Genomic DNA, 17,528 nt, shown 5'->3' on the forward strand with positions numbered 1-17,528 from the left:
TTGTCACATTTATTTTGTGAGCGGTGGCGGAAAATCTATAATATTGCTTGTACCTTTAGGTGGGTTATTTTTATAAGAACTTCTGCCAGTTTTGTAATAAAATGTGAAGTTTTCAAGCAAAAGGTCGCTCGCTTACCATAAGGACGAAATTTGCTTGTATCTTTATACGAATAACCTGTCAGAGCATCCTTATGACAAGCAACAGAGGTATCCTTTGATTGAAAACGACATAAATACTTGATTCCAAGTAAATTCCAAGCCTATTGCTTAGTCTAAAAGTGTATATTTTATAATCATTATTAACTTTAATCAGGATCATTTATTTATATCAATGTATACGAATAAACAAATAAAACTTAAGCACAGATAAACATGAATATGATTTTAAAACACGATTATTTCTTAAAATAAAATGGATTGAATGATTAATCGTGATACATAAAGACGTACAAAACGTTTCACAAAACCTTAACCAAAACTCGTTAGAGACTTCCATACAAAAATGTCACAAACATTATAGTGGTCTCAAAACAGTCTCTAAAAAGTTGCGAGCAATTGTCACGGACAATACAATACCATACAAAACAACCTGTCAATTGACCATGTCATGAGTGCATTTAGATAATAATTCTTACACTTCTTAAAATAAAAGCAGAATAGTGAAAATATTCCCTCGCTTGATTAAATTTGATTTGCCATTGTCTAAATGCACTCTGATGTAATCACAGATTCGGGTCACCAAATCCCAATCCAGCATTTGAAAATAGTATTGACTGATTTTCAATCCAAATCTTGGTACCAGTGAGATTCGTGAAGTAAGCAGAATGATGGTAAAACAGTTTAGGCGTACAGTTGGGTGCCTGATGTAATTTTTTCAACCAATTGCTTTAATTTCTGGCAATCTCAATGGAACTAAGAGTTGAAGCGCTTAATTTCTAGAGGAAGTCAACCCCTTACGGCCGTTGGAAAACATACTTTTTTTTTTTGCTATTTCATTTTCATTCATTTCGCGCTGTAACAAGCTTATTTTAACCCCTGGAGTCTCGCGGACGCGATATTGTGTCCTAAATAGTAATCAAAATAAGATAAACTAAGGTTTTTATTTCTTCTGTGCTCGAAAGTTAAACAAGTATCAGCCTCAGACCTCACACCAGCGTCTTTTGAGCGTCGGCGTCGCTGCGCAGTTGCGCCAGCGTTGCGTCGAGCAGCCATAGAGTTGACTAGACGCCGACGCTCGGGAGCCGCTAGTGTGGGGTCTCTCTTAGCGGTAGCTTTACTGCCAAAACAATATCGCGTCCGCGTCGGCTCGAATACATCGGCCACATACTCGACGAGTGGCATGGGAAGTAGCGAGGGGAGTAGGTAGAGACGTAGTGTGACGGCGCTGCATACTTCGCTCATACCACTGGTGTGTGTGGCCGGGGTATAAGGGTCCAAGTGCTAACACAAGTAGTTCCCTGCCGTTTTCTCGGTGACTTACGCGTGTACAGGCGCGTCCATGGTGGGTATGTAGTCGAGCGCCATGAGGCAGGCGAACACGGTCATGATCATCTTGGGCTTCCGCTCCGTGATGTCCTCGGGCAGCGCGTACACGCGGGCTCCGCAGCGCCGCGCCATGGACACTGCGTACTTGGCGTTCGCCAGGTTCTCCTGCGAATATATAGCACAATGGTCGTAAGCAAAAAAATACTATGCGCCAATTGCACCATCCCACTAATCCGGGGTTAACCGGTTAAACCGTTAACGAAGTGTACTGGTAACGATGGTAACTCCAGGTTTAACCGGTTAACCCCGGGTTAGTGAATGGTGCAAGTGGCTCTAAGAAACGTATTATTGCCAAATTTTGGAATCGCAAATTTCCCACGTGATATCTTTTCTCGTAAGCAGATAATTACGACAATTTTAAACGAGAACAATAGTATATTGTTAACCAAAGAATGAAAATCACTCATTTCAGTGCATTTCACCCGAGTTAAACACTCTACTTTTCATTAACAATACGGGATACGAGGAATATAAAATACATGTGTTCGTGTGTGTAAGGGGGAGGCCTATGTTCAGCAGTGGACGTCTTATGGCTGAGATGATGATGATGATGATGTGTTCGTGTATTTAAAAAACATTTTGGAAGGTAGTTTCTATTAAAATATTTAGGTAAAAATATCGTTATTTATAGAACGGAGAGTTAAATATAAGAATGGAAATTGTACGGTTAATAAATGGATTTGATTTACTAACCAAATTTTACTTATAAGTATTAAGAAAGTAAATGGGCCTAAAGCAGAAACGTATCAGTTTCTGCACACCTCATAAGGCACTGGTCCCACCGCGAGCTAGTAAGCTATAAACACGAACAAAAGATAAGCTCTCCCGTGTAAATAAAAGAGACACGGCGATATTTATAGCTCACCGCTGGGCGAGTAACTATAAATATCGCCGTGTCTCTTTTATTTACACGGGAGTGCTTATCTTTTGTTCGTGTTTATAGCCGATAGCTCATAGCTTACTAGCTCGCGGTGGGACCAGTGCCTAAAACAACAAGGGACCCACTTCAAAGTCTTTAAAGTATGAGAAATGAAAACAACAATACCTCTTCGTTGCCGCCCGGCAGCACCAGGTCGTAGTTGATGGAGCCCGGCTTGATGGCGTCGATCAGGTCGATCACCACCTTGCCGTCCGCGAGCACCTCATCCTGAAACACATTCACATTGCAATTATTATGATTACCAAATTCGATTTTAATTATAATCATAGAATAATAAGAAATAGTCTTCTTTGTTTTATATCGCAAAACTATAATTTTCAATTGATAATTAGCAATCTTTAGGTTTATCTCAGATACTAATTACGAGTTCAACAGTGAGAAAGTTTCTCTTCAATTCTTCTGGATATTCTTAATTTACTTAGCAAGAGGAAGCTAAAGGTGGACCAGGCATGTGACTGCAACTACAGTCAGTAGCAGGGGCATTCCACGATACTGTCGCTTACATAACGCTTTTGCCTTGTACGGCAGCTATCTCAATAAAATACGTGAATCTCGAGAATATACTGCCAATTTGTTAGCCAAGTCATGAAATATTACCTGACCCAATATCGCTTACTCAGCATTTCCAGAAGTATTAGAAGAATTGCGTTATTTAAGCGACAGTCTCGTGGAATTCCCCAGCAGAAGTTGCTAAGCGGCCGAGGTGTTCAGAATTACCTTGACGCGCTCTTGTTCTCTTAACAATAAAGTCTTGTCAAGATCATTTTGGACACCGGCGAGGCAACTATTGCTGCTGACTGTACAATCGACGAGTATTTGATTGGAGGGCAATTGAGCAGATGGGTCAACGACATCTCCCAAAGTTGTTCGAAAGAACTGGACATACAGATGAGATGTAATACCTAACAATGGGTTGAAAAGAAGACTGATTACGATTAGAGTTACCTGGAAGCTCTTGATGGATGAGTTCTTGCCGGCGGAGGCGAGCTTGTTATTGACCCACTGCACGATCTCCTTCTCGATGATAGGGTTGCCCGTATTAGCCAGTCGCGTCAGCACCGACAGGGTGTAGGCGCTAGTAGTCAGCATACAGGACAAGGCTTGTATATGGTAGTGTTACCTGGAAGCTCTTGATGGATGAGTTCTTGCCGGCCGAGGCGAGCTTGTTGTTGACCCACTGCACGATCTCCTTCTCGATGATAGGGTTGCCTGTGTTAGCCAGTCGCGTCAGCACCGACAGGGTGTAGGCGCGCATTAGTTGCCAGATCAAAGCTGAAATATTTAATTATCGGTTAAAACACGAATTATCTCTTGAAAATGTATATATTATGTATATTTTAAGCCTGTGATTGGTTGGATACCACCCCAGTCACTCTTGAAACTGAACCCTGATAGACACCAAAAGTGTAACGCAATATACTCTTACTTCTAATTTTAGTGATTTAATTAACCTTTTGAACGCCACAGACGGCAATTGACGTCAACGCAAAATCGTGACAACGACGCCAAAGACGGCATTTGACGTCTATAGTTTTTTGATGAAAATCTACTGAAAAACACCCCACTTTTAGGTTGGCATTATTTATTCACAAAACTAAATTTTATCACCGTGGCGTCAGTGGCACGGCAAATGGATGCGCCGTTTGGCGTTCAAAAGGTTAAAACATGTATTCAATAAAAAAAACTTTTAAGAAATTTATAGCAGATGTAAGAAACTAAAACCAGTTCTGAGCCATGCCGGGTCAAAGGTCCCCATCCCACTAGCAGCGTTACCCCGCTGTATGACGATGGAGACAGTAATTTAATTGTGATGTTTTCATACAATATTATTTGTGATCCTGAAGCGTGGAAACCTGGCAACTAAAATTTGTGATTGACCAGATTGACGCATGAAAAACAATGTATTATTTATTATGAATTGAAATACAGGGAACAACACGGTTGAGCAATATAAGTGTAGTGTGTTGTTACCTTGAGAGTAAGGATGAAGATCGGAACGTGAAAAGAGCATACCCGGGCCGCCCTATCGGACGTACCAAGTACCGCTGGTGCGACATGGCGAAGGCGGATCTGCGCGAACTTCGAGTCTACAATTGGGTAGGTAAAGTTTTTTGAAGATAGGCAAATTATATTTTTTCCCGATAGTATTCATTACAGCGATCACGGAAATGCAGCTCTTTTATTTTTATATCATTTTATTGATTAAATATAATTTTTTAAATGATCGATATGACGTTTGTGAGGTGAAATGGCAGATTCCAGTAATTAATTCCTTGGCGCGTAGTAAATGGGACGGGATAGAAAAAAAAAACGATGTCAACTGTCAGTGTCACTTAGCTCTCATTCCCGAAAAATAACGGACAAGCCTCATGTTACCTTGCGAATTGCTATTAATGTTATCATTGAGATTTTCGGCGACCTCAGCACGACCCACGGACTTCTGATTCCCCACGACATCTGCGCGTATTTGGACAAAGATTGTATTTACTTTCGATAACTTGGCACTGCATAAATTATTGGACAACGTTTTCTTCCCCACCCCTACACGACGCCCGACGCCCCTACGCTGACCCTTGGACAGAGTTTTGCAAGAAAAATAAGCGAGTTCATACGAGATTGCGAGCAGATTCTACAAATTTGAAATTATTATCATAACAGTGATAGGCACAATGCCGTTGAATTAGAGGAGCAATGGCCGTACAGGAGTACGTATCCGTGAAATACATAGGTACATAAAACTTTCTTCACTTGTGTTTTGATTTTTATTATTAAATTGCCATGAGCTGTTAAGTTCGTAAACAAGAAATCGGTCTAATTTTTTCTAACAATTTCAACCATCTGTTAGTTTTGTGTGGTTATCCTCATTTTATGAATGTTGTTCTTATTTTCAGGTGGATGTAAACATTCATTGGCGGTATTATACTGATGGCTAATTAGAACCATTGAGCCATGACATACTTCCTTGCAGTGTTATTCGGCTAAGCCTCTCCGAGCATCCTGTGAATCTGAAGGATATAATTATTTCCATAAAAAAGAGCAATCGAATTAGGACCAAGATATCCCGAGAATCTAAAGACATTTTATAAAAAATGCAATAAAATGAAAATGGGAGACTCTCTTATTTTAACAATGTTACAAGATCATGACAATGTTATGGTCTATACTTATTAAAATTTTAAAACCAACATGTCTTTATCTTTGACTTGAAAATGTACAAATGATTTGGGTTAAGTTTTATGAAATGCAACTTATGCTAAAAATCTATTATTATTATATGTCAAATTATCGTGAACTCGATGTTGCTTAAGGCGTATCCAGATTAGTCAATTTTTCGCCAATCTGATTAAATTGCCCGATCGAATCGGGACGTATGGACGCAAACGCCAATTTAGCTCGCCGAATTCAACCGCCGATAATGACCAATAAAATGAGGTGCGGACACAAGAACACCAATTTGTGAGGCTAGTATTTTCGTTATGGGGCATTTTTTCAACTTAAATGGGTCTAATATCACCATAAATCTAAAATTGGAGATTGACGCCAATTTCATTTCTGATCAGATCGACCGATTTGATCAGTCCCGTCTGGATACCGCTTTAGCACCGCGAAAGGGCGCTGCGCGGTGCGCGCGGATTGACGCATGCGCGTACCGTATGCTTTGTATCTATGGTAATATAATTTTAAAAAATATGCAAATAAAAGGCGGCAAAGTTTATTCGTTGTGCAATACTCAATAAGTTACCGCTTGTTATTTTAATACTCGTAATAAACAAAATGAGTTCAAGTGACGAAAACGACCTGGAATAGACGGCATGCACCGCCTCATTTGAAAGCAGAAGCAAACTTAATAATGAATAACTAGCTTCCTGCTAAGTCCTGGGACAAATACAACAGGACTTACAACATGCTCATGCTGTGGAAGGACACAAGAAGGACAGCCAAAACGCAAGAAACACCTACTCTGAATGTGGTTTTTAGCGTATTTCTGTGACCAAGTGAAAACTAAAAAGCCATCTACATTTAATATAAACTAAGAATATGCGTTGTTTTTTTAATTGTATTCGCGTCACTTTACCCCTATTAAATACGCTTTACTAAATTGAATTTGTTTTATTTCCTCACATAATTTGAGAATAGTGCTTACTATGTATACCTCAATGGAAGCAAAAATGTAGTATTTTTGCGAGTTGATACACTTGCTACTTGTGTATAGTGGCAAATGTATTAAACCCGCAATCAACACTAATCAATATGTAAACAGGCCCCAACGTGAAGCACATTTACCCTACAGACATACTTATCCATATTGACCATATTTGAACCGCTCAACTCTCTTCAAGGGCACGCCACACAGCGTGATTCTATATACTGTTGTAATGTTAATGCTTAAGGATAATAATTTGTGGATTTTAAAATAAAACGAAACGAAATTTACTGGATTTATATTATATTATTTTGGATTTATTTTATTTTTATTTTATTTTATTTTGTAAGGAGTACCAACAGCTGCAAAAACATTATATAGATTTAGGCAACAATACAAAGCCAATTACAGGTACTCACAGATAGAAGAATTTATATTATAAGTTTTCTAAAGTACAGTCGCCATCAGATATATTGGTGCAGCTAGGGTGCTCATAAATATCTGAACACGCCTCTATTATCAGGGCGTGCGTGTTCAGATATTGTGAACACCTTGCCGAGCCCATATATAATAGCCAATAACGACCTAGTTATAAGACTATTACAATCTTAATCATTATGTATGTATAATACAACAATCATGTTTATATAGTCCTCACAAACGTATAAGTTACCATTTTGGCCAATATATCTTCAAAGCTTGGCACCGAATCGCTGTTAAAGACTTTGGTGTGCTCAAATACGCTGAATTTGGAAAGTAACGTATCTGTACTTCCTACAAGACGGTACGACGCACTTTGAGTTCATCTCTGTAATATTATATTTCCATTCGAACGTTTCCGGGATCGTCTCCATCTATTGTGTTGATACTGAGATCCAAAATGACTCGTGTAGCAGTCCAAGAGTCGTGGTGGAGGCGTTAATGAAAATGTTCTCCAAGAAGCAGTGCCAAGTAGTCGAAAGCAATCGTTATCATTATCAAAATATCCGTGTTGATCGTGCTAGGGACGTTAAAAATACTTATTCTAGAAATCACACCGACATCCAATTACAAGAAAACACAAATGTTTCGTCCGACCATTTTCCAATTATTTGCAAGTTATTTTCCAAGAATGACACTGACAGTTGACATCGATTTTTTTTCTATCTCATCCCATTTACTACGCGCCAAGGAATTAATTACTGGAATCTGCCATTTCACCTCACAAACGTCATATCGATCATTTAAAAAATTATATTTAATCAATAAAATGATATAAAAATAAAAGAGCTGCATTTCCGTGATCGCTATAATGAATACTATCGGGAAAAAATATAATTTGCCTATCTTCAAAAAACTTTACCTACCCAATTGGCGAGAGGTCGCACAGGACCGAGAAAAGTGGCGCGGTCTTGTGTCGGAGGCCAAGTCAGGCGTGGCTCACTCCGCGATTTCGTCGCTTTCAACAGGTAGCTACAAGCATCCGTTCCACACCAATGTTGGTGGGTAGCCGTAAGCCGCGCGTGGCGCTGTCGCCACCTAGCGGCCATACCTGTCCTGATCGTGACAGACGCGTTTTGTTATAAAGTGAGTCTTCTATACCTAGTACTATTATTTATTCTGTGACCAAGTCTCATTTTGGGTCACTGAGCCAACGGAGTAAGTGAGTAAGTGTTGTTTATCGAGCCTGAGCGTGGCGTTGCCCTCGTTGATGTCGGCGCCGGCGATGCCGACGAGCGAGAAGCCGAGCTGCCGGCCCAGCTCCACCGCGTAGTTGCAGTTCTCCAGACGCTCTATGAACTATAGCGTGTCGTTACCGAGCGTGAGCGTGGCGTTGCCCTCGTTGATGTCGGCGCCGGCGATGCCGACGAGCGAGAAGCCGAGCTCCACCGCGTAGTTGCAGTTCTCCAGCCGCTCCATGAACTATAGCGTGTCGTTACCGAGCGTGAGCGTGGCGTTGCCCTCGTTGATGTCGGCGCCGGCGATGCCGACGAGCGAGAAGCCGAGCTGCCGGCCCAGCTCCACCGCGTAGTTGCAGTTCTCCAGCCGCTCCATGAACTATAGCGTGTCGTTACCGAGCGTGAGCGTGGCGTTGCCCTCGTTGATGTCGGCGCCGGCGATGCCGACGAGCGAGAAGCCGAGCTGCCGGCCCAGCTCCACCGCGTAGTTGCAGTTCTCCAGCCGCTCCATGAACTATAGCGTGTCGTTACCGAGCGTGAGCGTGGCGTTGCCCTCGTTGATGTCGGCGCCGGCGATGCCGACGAGCGAGAAGCCGAGCTGCCGGCCGAGCTCCACCGCGTAGTTGCAGTTCTCCAGCCGCTCCATCAACTATAGCGTGTCGTTACCGAGCGTGAGCGTGGCGTTGCCCTCGTTGATGTCGGCGCCGGCGATGCCGACGAGCGAGAAGCCGAGCTGCCGACCCAGCTCCACCGCGTAGTTGCAGTTCTCCAGACGCTCCATGAACTATAGCGTGTCGTTACCGAGCGTGAGCGTGGCGTTGCCCTCGTTGATGTCGGCGCCGGCGATGCCGACGAGCGAGAAGCCGAGCTGCCGGCCCAGCTCCACCGCGTAGTTGCAGTTCTCCAGACGCTCCATGAACTATAGCGTGTCGTTACCGAGCGTGAGCGTGGCGTTGCCCTCGTTGATGTCGGCGCCGGCGATGCCGACGAGCGAGAAGCCGAGCTGCCGGCCGAGCTCCACCGCGTAGTTGCAGTTCTCCAGACGCTCCATGAACTTGCGCAGCTTTGAGAACTGACGGTGCACCTGAAAAAAAATCCCATTTATTACATTAGATACTAAGTGCCACCCACGTTTCCCGATCGTCGGCGTCTAGTTAGCTCGACGCAACATTGGCAGAACTGCGCAGCGACGCCTTTTTCCATAGCGCTGACTAGACGCTGACGCTCAAAAGACGGCCCTAAATCAATCACATCGGCGTTTTGACGTTAGGTTAGGTCGGCATACAGCTCACGTATGCAGTAGACGGACAGAACAGTTACCTTCTTCCAGTTGACGATGCCGGGGCGGATGATGTCGTACAGCTGGAAGATGACGAGCCCGTCCGTCAGGTCGGCGTACAGCCAGTTCACGTGCGGCGCGACGCCCATGGAATTCATCCAGTTGCGGTACGCTGGAACATACAAATATTTGATTTTAAAGGCCCATGGGCAACTTTGTGTGGAGCCTGGACCCAACGCCAACAGACATGAGAGGAAGGTCATTAGATAAGTATTTCTATGTACTTCATCTTGTTCTATGGGCACCAAGCGGAATTCCATTGCAGAACTGAGATACTGGTATTTTAGCCAAAATGTCGTCACTCTTATTACCTAGGCCTTTCCCTCTTTGAAAAAAATAAACTATCTTCCCTCCCAAAAACGGATACCATTATTTCTAGACGACCCCTTTTTGCGACTACAGTATACTAACTCTTCTCCTCGCGGGTCTCGTCCAGCTGGTGCAGCTGGCCGTCGTCCTCGCTCTGGCGCTGCAGGCAGGGGTGCTGGTTGAACAGGTTGGCCACGAAGGCGAGGTTGAGACAAGTCAACAATGTTTGCGACTACAGTATACTAACTCTTCTCCTCGCGGGTCTCGTCCAGCTGGTGCAGCTGGCCGTCGTCCTCGCTCTGGCGCTGCAGGCAGGGGTGCTGGTTGAACAGGTTGGCCACGAAGGCGAGGTTGAGACAAGTCAACAATGTTTGCGACTGCAGTATACTAACTCTTCTCCTCACGGGTCTCGTCCAGCTGGTGCAGCTGGCCGTCGTCCTCGCTCTGGCGCTGCAGGCAGGGGTGCTGGTTGAACAGGTTGGCCACGAAGGCGAGGTTGAGACAAGTCAACAATGTTAGCGACTACAGTATACTAACTCTTCTCCTCGCGGGTCTCGTCCAGCTGGTGCAGCTGGCCGTCGTCCTCGCTCTGGCGCTGCAGGCAGGGGTGCTGGTTGAACAGGTTGGCCACGAAGGCGAGGTTGAGACAAGTCAACAATGTTTGCGACTACAGTATACTAACTCTTCTCCTCGCGGGTCTCGTCCAGCTGGTGCAGCTGGGCGTCGTCCTCGCTCTGGCGCTGCAGGCAGGGGTGCTGGTTGAACAGGTTGGCCACGAAGGCGAGGTTGAGCTTGTAGACGCCGCCCACCACGTCCGCGGGTGACACGAAGGCGCGGCAGCGGAGCTTGGCGGCCTGCTGGAGCATCAACTCGGCGCGGCGGAGCAGGTCTTGTTCCTGGTATACGGTAATAGTTTTATTTTATTTTCTTTATTGGAGAAAAACAGACATAGGCAGATGATACAAAAAGTTATTGGCAAAAATATGACATTTCCATAACGTATGCAATAGGTCCCGCATACGGCGAACAATTTTCATCGGTCGATATGTTTGTTGTTGGAACAGGCAGCAGGATGGCTCTGTAACTTACCCTGAGGGCGTCCGGGGTGACGTTGGCGTCTTGAGGAGCGATCTGCTTGAGCAGGTAGGAGTAGATCTCCGAGTCGGCGACGTCCTGCTGGAAGTTGGTGCAGCTGGTGGTGGACTAGACACCAGGTGGCTCGAGAACTTACCCTGAGAGCGTCCAGGGTGACGTTGGCGTCTTGAGGAGCGATCTGCTTGAGCAGGTAGGAGTAGATCTCGGAGTCGGCCACGTCCTGCTGGAAGTTGGTGCAGCTGGTGGTGGACTAGACACCAGGTGGCTCGAGATCTTACCCTGAGAGCGTCCAGGGTGACGTTGGCGTCTTGAGGAGCGATCTGCTTGAGCAGGTAGGAGTAGATCTCGGAGTCGGCCACGTCCTGCTGGAAGTTGGTGCAGCTGGTGGTGGACTAGACACCAGGTGATTCCAGAACTCACCCTGAGGGCGTCCAGGGTGACGTTGGCGTCTTGAGGAGCGATCTGCTTGAGCAGGTAGGAGTAGATCTCGGAGTCGGCCACGTCCTGCTGGAAGTTGGTGCAGCGGCGCGTGATGCCGGCCGACTGCAGCTGGTGGTTCACCCAGCGCAGCAGGATGGCCTCCGGAGACAGGGCCATGAGGTCCTCGATGCGCTCCTGGGGAAAATTATTACATCGGATTAGAAAATTCGATTACCGCAATCGATTAATCGCAAGGGAGAGGTGCGTGGAAATAATCCAAGGCAACTTCTGAAAGCAAATTTGTTCGAAATGTAATAAAAAGTCAGACCTAATTGGATTAGGTACGTAAAGCAGTTCTTAACCTTATATTGGGAGTTCGGTGCGATAGCTCAATCTGACAAGTGAATGATACATCTTTCACTAGCAATCACTGATCAATAACATAAACCAAAAAGTATCACGAGCATGTCTTGTAACTTCCCTACACGAAAAACGCTTTCTTAAATCGTGGATACATTATATCTGTTGATGTGACAAAGTATTGTTTTTAATAATACAATATTTTGGATGGTTGCTTATAGGCTTACCTCATCGTTAAGCAGTTCGGTGAGGCCAGGACAGTGCTCCAATGTGATCTGGTTGAACAGACCGATGCGGATGATCTGCCACAACAGACCCAGCACCAAGTGGGGTTTGCCTGTGAACAAGTAAATTACTGTGTACACTATAGCTAAGTAACATCATGATCATATTATGGTCATGGAAAAAACAAATTCGAAATCTGCTTTTTTTTATAAAAAAAGGTGTTTTATTCCATTGTATTTTGTGAATCTATATTTGATTCTCATTTGGCAAGTTTTGATTTGAGGGCAGCTAGAAGTTACAATAGACACTGTACAAAGACACAGAGAGCTGAACGTATGACTAAGAAAATGAATCAGATGCGATCGTTAATATGGGTTATCTACTTTAAGTACCTTTGGCCAAGTCATGGGCATCGATGTTGACGATGTTGCAGCCGATGGCCTGCGAGGAAACTAGGTCGAGAGTGAGGTTCTCGTGCTTGGTGTATAGAGTGAGGTTCTTCATGTCCTGTCTTGGTGTAGGGTGTTGTGTGGTAGTCTTACCTTTGGCCAAGTCATGGGCATCGATGTTGACGATGTTGCAGCCGATGGCCTGCGAGGAAACTAGAGCGAGAGTGAGGTTCTCGTGTTTGGTGTAGAGAATGAGGTTCTTCATGTTCTGTCTTAGTGTAGGGTGTTGTGTGGTAGTCTTACCTTTGGCCAAGTCATGGGCATCGATGTTGACGATGTTGCAGCCGATGGCCTGCGAGGAAACTAGAGCGAGAGTGAGGTTCTCGTGTTTGGTGTAGAGAATGAGGTTCTTCATGTTCTGTCTTAGTGTAGGGTGTTGTGTGGTAGTCTTACCTTTGGCCAGGTCATGGGTATCGATGTTGACGATGTTGCAGCCGATGGCCTGCGAGGAAACTAGGGCGAGAGTGAGGTTCTCGTGCTTGGTGTATAGAGTGAGGTTCTTCATGTTCTGTCTTGGTGTAGGGTGTTGTGTGGTAGTCTTACCTTTGGCCAAGTCATGGGCATCGATGTTGACGATGTTGCAGCCGATGGCCTGCGAGGAAACTAGGGCAAGAGTGAGGTTCTCGTGTTTGGTGTAGAGAATGAGGTTCTTCATGTTCTGTCTTAGTGTAGGGTGTTGTGTGGTAGTCTTACCTTTGGCCAGGTCATGGGCATCGATGTTGACGATGTTGCAGCCGATGGCCTGCGAGGTAACTAGGGCGAGAGTGAGATTCTCGTGCTTGGTGTAGAGAGTGAGGTTCTTCGTGTTCTGTCTTGGTGTAGGGTGTTGTGTGGTAGTCTTACCTTTGGCCAAGTCATGGGCATCGATGTTGACGATGTTGCAGCCGATGGCCTGCGAGGAAACTAAGGCGAGAGTGAGGTTCTCGTGTTTGGTGTAGAGAGTGAGGTTTTTCATGTTCTGTCTTGGTGTAGGGTGTTGTGTCGTAGTCTTACCTTTGGCCAGGTCATGGGCATCGATGTTGACGATATTGCAGCCGATGGCCTGCGAGGAAACTAGAGCCAGCGTCAGGTTCTCGTGCTTCGTGTAGAGAGTGAGGTTCTTCTTGTTAATGGCGCGCTCGTCTATCGTGTCGGGGCATGAGTGGTTTATCACTTTACTGAAAGAAAAATGTGAAAAAAGTTTTATAGGATACAACTTGGTAATGTTTTTTGCCTTTTATTGCGGCACTATTTTTTGAGGCTAGATAAAAGAGTGAATTTACGAGGAGATTCCGAGATTATAATGTTTAAGACCGCGAAGGCATATTCTTAGCAAAATGATGATGTTTTGATTATATGTCCATAATATACAGGGTGATTTCGGGGTCGTGGAGCAAGAGAGCCAGACATCATACAGAATCCAAAGATGAGCCTAATGATGTTGTTAATTATTGTTTCTCACCAATAATGATGATTATTTTCTAGATGACAAGTAGGAAAAAACATTTTTGCATACAATTTGGTGACCCTACTCAATGTGACGTCTTGTCGCTTTCCATCCAGCGTATATCAAAAGTCATAGGTTGACCATAATTACTTAGCATAACATTAATTTTACTTGAAAAATAAGAATAATTAAAGTAATTATCTTTTAATCAAATACTACCACATGACAATGTGGATCATTTACAGAGTCAGAAAAAGTGGTTCTGGATCATGACCCAGAAATCACCCTGTATAGCATAAATATATTATAGCTTACCTAGTCCTAATTTAAATTATGTAGATTCTGATTACCAATTTGAATATTACTAGAGTTAGACCAAGAAAAGTCTCCAACAATTTTGACAGCACACGCAGTGCAAGTGTTATTTTAAACGTTAAACTGCTATGAAATTATGACGTAAAAATAACACTTGCACTGCGTATGCTATCAAACTAGTTGCAGACTTTTCTTGGTCAAGCTCTACTATTTTTACCTATTGCATCATAATAAAATTACGATCTAACAAGTGAAAACAGTACTTTAATGAAGGTTGTTATATTATAGGTTTATTAATTAATATGCCAACGACCCATCGATAACCTTAATTTGGAAGATAATTAACTAGTTTGAACTTGAACTTGATAAACTTCCGAAACGACCTTGTCATGTCGGATCAATCAGTCAACGGGGGATTTTAACCGCTATATTATAAGAGTACCGCTATATTATCGGGGTGAAACAGCTCGCCTTTTTGGGGTTCCGTAGCCAAAGGGTAAACGGGACCCTATTACTAAGACTTCGCTGTCCGTCCGTCCGTCCGTCTGTCTGTCACCAGGCTGTATCTCACGAACCGTGATAGCTAGACAATTGAAATTTTCACAGATGATGTATTTCTGTTGCCGCTATAACAACAAATACTAAAAACAGAATAAAATAAAGATTTAAGTGGGGCTCCCATACAGCAAACGTGATTTTTGACCAAAGTTAAGCAACGTCGGGCGTGGTCAGTACTTGGATGGGTGACCGTTTTCTTTTTGCATTTTTTTCCGTTTTTTTTTGCTTTATGGTACGGAACCCTTCGTGCGCGAGTCCGACTCGCACTTGCCCGGTTTTTATTTAATAGCTTTAGCTTAAGTTCGGTCTTCTGTATTATTGAGGCAATTATTTTTGCAATAGCAGTTCAAATGATATAAAATGGAACCAATATCTGGGGTTGAGGCCGCTAGAAGCATTGAGTGGAACAGGATATGTGCGACGGTTTTTTGTAGAAAAACGATACGTCTTCGGTCGGTCGTCGTCGTCGTCGGTGAAGGCCTTTGGATTGCTATGATGGTTAAATGGTTATATTACGGCTGTGAAGCATTCGATGTGCGCTACGGCATTATTATGTGGGGATTTTTTTAATATTCGGGGCAAAAGGAAAATACTTATTTGAGTTCGGAAACTCATTTATGCTGTTTGTAATAGTTGTTGTGATGACTTATCATTAAAATAATTAGCCGCAAAGCTATAAGGTAGGGTTCTACATCGATCAATACCACGGAATCGATTTTGAAGCATGAGCTCTCCGCTCTCCATCCTTCGGCCTGTCAGTTAAAAGCAAAATTTGACAGCTCCGAACAACTGACAGGTTGATATCGTCCGGTGCACTGGTAATCTGTGGGCCCCTTTAGTAGATGATGATTAATTGTTCCAAAGTCCAAAAAATTACACCTACCATAGGATGAGACCATCCTTCAACTTCTCATATAGCTGCTTGCCCTCGGCGTCGATCGGCAGCAGGTGCTTCAAGTCGGGGTCGCTCTCCAGGTTACTGTTGATCCAGCCGGAGAAGGCCATCTGCTCCTCCAGGCGGACAGAGTGTGTTGTGCCTGGAATGTACAATTATGGTTATAGTTCGTTTTTTTTAGCATTAGAAAGAACTTGCAAGAAGGTAAGCGATCTTGACATGTCTTTTAATTGAAAAACGCTTTTTAAAATTCAAAAACTTATGAAAGCAGATGAATATAAATGATCGTATTAGATTCATAATTATGTGTTTTTCAATTAAAAGACACATCAAGATTGTTTACCTAATTTTTAATGCTAAAAGAAAGGAACTATAGTGAGAAATGACAATTAGGTAAATGAGTGACAGGGCTAACGATAACTAAAAAGGCGTATTAGAAGAAGAGTACCTACTCTTAACACTAGTCTCCTGTTCTACTTTTTAGATTCTACATGGCAGATTGGATCATCGGTAGGTAATTTTTCACCATTGCATTTCATACAGAACACATATTAGGTACAATACATATTATATTTAAGTCATACAATTTTTTTTTCTTCCTCGCGTTATCCCGGCATTCTGCCACGGCTCATGGGAGCCTGGGGTCCGCTTGACAACTAATCCCATGATTTGACGTAGGCACCAGTTTTACAAAAGCGACTGCCATCTGACCTTCCAACCCAGAGGCCTTGTTGGGATTAGTCCGGTTTCCTCACGATGTTTTCCTTCACCGAAAAGCGACTGGTAAGTATCAAATGATATTTCGTACATAAGTTCCGAAAAACTCATTGGTACGAGCCGGGGTTTGAACCCGCGACCTCCAGATTGCAAGTCGCACGCTCTTACCGCTAGGCCACCAGCGCTTATTTAAGTCATACAATATACATGTCAAACATTAACGTTATCCTTATTTCTAACAAAATAGATTTTTACTCAGGTCAAATTTCAATTAATCACCCGCACTTGTCAAGATACAGCTTAAAACCGATTAACACGCCTCACGAAAACACCTACCCCCTTATTCATAAACGTTTACCAAAGTTAACAAGCCGATAATAATCGTTTGTCCCATTCCGACGTATTGGTATGATGGAAAGGGACAAACGATTATTATCGGCTTGTTAACTTTGGTAAACGTTTATGAATAAGGGGGCTATACTATAGTTGAATATATCTGAATCAGCAACTGGCGTGTATAAATTCCGCAGCAGTTTATATGGTTCACGAACTACACGATCCAGTATGACTTGTGTGTCGATAAATATTGAAAAGATCTCACCATCACTGGACGCTTCGCTCATGCCACCCAGGTGTTCCAGGTTTTCCTTTTTACTGACAGCCTGTTTGAATGTGCTGGATACCTGTAAAATCAGAAAAAGGTTTTAACCATAGTCTAATAAAACATCGTCTTCTCTTCCCAGAGTGACACAAGTCTACGTCACAATAACATGGCCGCTATATATAGCGCTATCGTATATTATCATATAGCGCTGTCGCATGATGACGTAGGCTTGTGTCAGTCGGGTGACCTAGAAAAGACGGGAAGAGAGTACCAGGCGGAGTATATTATTATACCATGGTTTTAACTAACTTGATTTTGCACGCTCTATACCTACTCTGTATCTTTAGGTATTTAAATAAAAGTAAACAATTTGTACATTTTCGGGTAGTTGCAACATTTATTTTATTGGTTAACCAACCAAATACAAAAGCGCCTGGATCTGTCATTGAACGACCTGACTTTAACCTACATTATTTGATTATGTAATGTTTCATCCTTGCTTCCTTCCTTCCTTTCTTTCCTTTGATTT

General features: G+C 43.4%; 1 protein-coding gene across 1 annotated transcript in view; it reads right to left on the bottom strand.

Moving 5' to 3' along the window:
• The window catches only part of LOC134675474 (plastin-2), a 77,304-nt gene that overhangs the window by 3,160 nt on the left and 56,616 nt on the right, over positions 1 to 17,528 (bottom strand). Inside the window, exons 4-14 of the mRNA XM_063533743.1 lie at positions 16,997 to 17,078; positions 15,667 to 15,820; positions 13,478 to 13,641; positions 12,038 to 12,147; positions 11,451 to 11,645; positions 10,618 to 10,831; positions 9,608 to 9,738; positions 9,224 to 9,371; positions 3,606 to 3,757; positions 2,591 to 2,692; positions 1,481 to 1,650 (exon numbers count right to left, since the gene is read on the bottom strand). Of these exons, the coding sequence (XP_063389813.1) occupies positions 1,481 to 1,650; positions 2,591 to 2,692; positions 3,606 to 3,757; positions 9,224 to 9,371; positions 9,608 to 9,738; positions 10,618 to 10,831; positions 11,451 to 11,645; positions 12,038 to 12,147; positions 13,478 to 13,641; positions 15,667 to 15,820; positions 16,997 to 17,078 (1,622 nt within the window). The remainder of the gene's footprint in view (positions 1 to 1,480; positions 1,651 to 2,590; positions 2,693 to 3,605; positions 3,758 to 9,223; positions 9,372 to 9,607; positions 9,739 to 10,617; positions 10,832 to 11,450; positions 11,646 to 12,037; positions 12,148 to 13,477; positions 13,642 to 15,666; positions 15,821 to 16,996; positions 17,079 to 17,528) is intronic.

The sequence above is a fragment of the Cydia fagiglandana genome, chromosome 22 (genome assembly GCF_963556715.1).
Source record: "Cydia fagiglandana chromosome 22, ilCydFagi1.1, whole genome shotgun sequence".
In the NCBI taxonomy this organism is placed as follows: Eukaryota; Metazoa; Arthropoda; class Insecta; order Lepidoptera; family Tortricidae; genus Cydia; species Cydia fagiglandana.